At 32.2% G+C, this 2,809-nt stretch overlaps 1 protein-coding gene across 1 annotated transcript in view; it reads right to left on the minus strand.

Annotated features, from left to right (window-relative positions):
- Window positions 1-1,307: 1,307 nt before the first annotated feature.
- Window positions 1,308-2,809, minus strand: part of LOC100633553 (uncharacterized) — a 26,908-nt gene continuing 25,406 nt past the window's right edge. The window contains exon 14 of the mRNA XM_019996450.1: window positions 1,308-1,330. Within this exon, the coding sequence (XP_019852009.1) occupies window positions 1,320-1,330 (11 nt within the window). The 3' untranslated portion in view covers window positions 1,308-1,319. The remainder of the gene's footprint in view (window positions 1,331-2,809) is intronic.

A 2,809-nucleotide genomic window follows, 5' to 3' on the forward strand; every position in this document is an offset into this window, starting at 1 on the left:
TAAATTGACTCGTCTCTCACTGAAATTCTCAACTGATGTCTCCTTTATTAACTGGGTGTAGTCAATCCTACAAAATTATAATAAAAACAATTAATCATTATACATGCATGATACTTTAAAGTTTCTAGCTCTGATTTTAAGGAGGCATTTTCTTTCTTCAACACCTAAAAAGAAATAAAGAATCTCTCTTAGCTATAAATCAATGTACTTCACAAGAAGAGCAAGTTCCATGTGACTGAGCATATTTACTGTGAGAAGACATGACAATGATTACATATACGGTAGTTTACAGAGATAACACAAAATACCTAACTAAGCCCCGCCTCTATTTACGTTGCCATACCAACCGCAAAATCTAGAACAGATTGGAGAGAGAGAGAGAGATGAGTGTTAGGACTTACAATCCTTCAGTTCGTGTAGGAAACTGGAACGAGGACTTGTGCCTCGAAGAAGTGAAAGTTCCAAATAATAGAAGCTCTAATGATGTAGTATTTTTTTATTTAAATAGGATTTATTGAAGGATTTTCTTGATAAGAAGGAAAAAGGTGAATTACATATACAGAAAGCCCATAATCTCCTTCAGACAGTCCTTAAAAAATTAATTTTTTCACAATTCTTTATTTATAAATATGCATAAAATTACTGAATGCTACTTGAATTATTCTTTCTATCTTAATGTTAGGTTGAGTTGTCTCCACTCTCAACTGAGTGATGGCTACCTCAGGATTGGTGATAAAGTTAACTTGAAGCACATACCAACTAATAGTGTGGTATCTGCTTTCGTGTCAGCTTTACAATCACATGAAGCCACTCAACTAATGCCAGGTATAAGAAGCACTGTATAGCTCCAAATTTTTGTGAGTCAAAATCTCAATTTCCTATTAAAATTAAGGCCACTCCAACTAAATTTGTAGTTTCTCCTTGCCGCCCACTCGCCAAGTCAAATTCAGTTTACATTCTCAAATTGTCTCATATACAGAAAGTTATAGTTATTGATTTGAGGTTTAATTTATCTTTATATTATTGATAACATTCCATGAAACATACCTACATACATATACCAAGATCACAATAAAAATAATTATGCACATCCAATACTGTAAACCCACCATCCACTATTCAGCTTTGTGGTTACTTTGATGTGCTGTCAACTCTGTTGCCTGAATTAGAACTCAGTTATATTTCAGGCAACAGAGTTGCCATAAGATCAAAGTAACCACAAAGTTGCTTTCAACAAAGTTGAATAGTGGATGGTGGGCTTTAAGGCATAATACTTATGATTAACTTAAATTGTAATTAATTTTAGTCCCCACACAATACTAATACTCACCTAATAATGATAATAATGAGCTGTAAGATCTGTAGAGAGAGAGAGAGAAAGAGAGAGAGAGAGTGGGGGGGGGGAGGGAGAGAAAGAAAGAAAAAAGCTTAATAAAATTAGTTCAAAATATGACACTTTAAAATTAATTGGTGGTCTTTTGATCACCACAACATAAACTTTCTACAACATATGTACATGTATATGCATCAGAAAATGTAATAAAAATGGATAATTCTCACGTAGTCATTTTTGACAAAAATTGGCCAACGGCCCTGTACTAGGGACTTCGGCCCCATTTTAGAGGAACTTTAAAAAATTTGTAAAAAATCCAATTTTGATCGGAATCAGCTCAAACTTTCTATACAGCATAAGTACATGTATATGCATAAAAAAAATGTAATAAAAATGGAGAATTCTCACCTTGTCATTTTTGAAAAAATTTGGCCAACAACCCAGTACTTATTAGTACAGTGACTTTGGCCCCATTTTAAAGTAACTTTAAAAAAATTCTTAAAAAATCCTATTGTGATCAGAATTAGCTATATAACATAAGTATATGTATATGCATCAGAAAATTTACTAGAAATGGAGAATTCTCCCCTAGTCATTTTGATAAAATTTTTGAGTAAATTTAAATATTTGTAAAAATCTAATTTTGATCGGAATCCATTTAAACTCTCTACACAACATCAGTACATGTATATGTATCAGATAAAATCATAAAAATAGAGAATTCTCACTTCATCATTTTTAGCATGGTCCAATTTTTTAGTAACTTTAAAACTTCATAAAAAATCCAATTTTGATCAGAATCAGTTCAAACTTTATACAACATAATCACACGCATGTAAGTGTATCAGATAAAATTATTATAAAGAATCTTCATCTTTTAAATTTTGGAAAAATTCAACTCAATTTTTGAGTAGCTTAAAATGTTCATAAAAATCCGATTTTATGATCAAAATCCAATCAAGCTTTCTGCATAACATACACATAAGTACATGTACATGTATCACTAAATTCTTTCCCAGTAAGCACACAATACATTGGCACATGTACTCATCAGTACTCACTATTTCTCTAAGTGATATATTATCTTTGTTAGATAAAGAGTCCAATATCATTGTGAGTGGCTTTGATAATCCACCAGTATACGCACTAAAGGCAGAGCAACATCTTCTCTGGGACATGAGAGAGAGAGAGGGGCCGGGAAAATAGGAGAGAGATAAAAGGTTTTTACTTTTTTAAGCCTTAGACTTAAGGAAAAGTATAGTAGTCTTTCAATTTATAAAAAAACGAATTAACTCACCAAACTAACTTAAATTTGCTGTTAAACAACCATTTAAATTGCCTATATATGTTATACAACCAAGAGTACTTATGTACTCTTGATATTACAACCCTTATCATGTATAACTGCTCCTAGCTACTTTTAATCCTTTATCATAGTGGCTGTGTGGGTGGCTTACTTCCTGTATCACGTCACCC

This window comes from Amphimedon queenslandica, unplaced genomic scaffold (genome assembly GCF_000090795.2).
Source record: "Amphimedon queenslandica unplaced genomic scaffold, v1.1 AMPQUscaffold_13410, whole genome shotgun sequence".
Lineage (NCBI taxonomy): Eukaryota > Metazoa > Porifera > Demospongiae > Haplosclerida > Niphatidae > Amphimedon > Amphimedon queenslandica.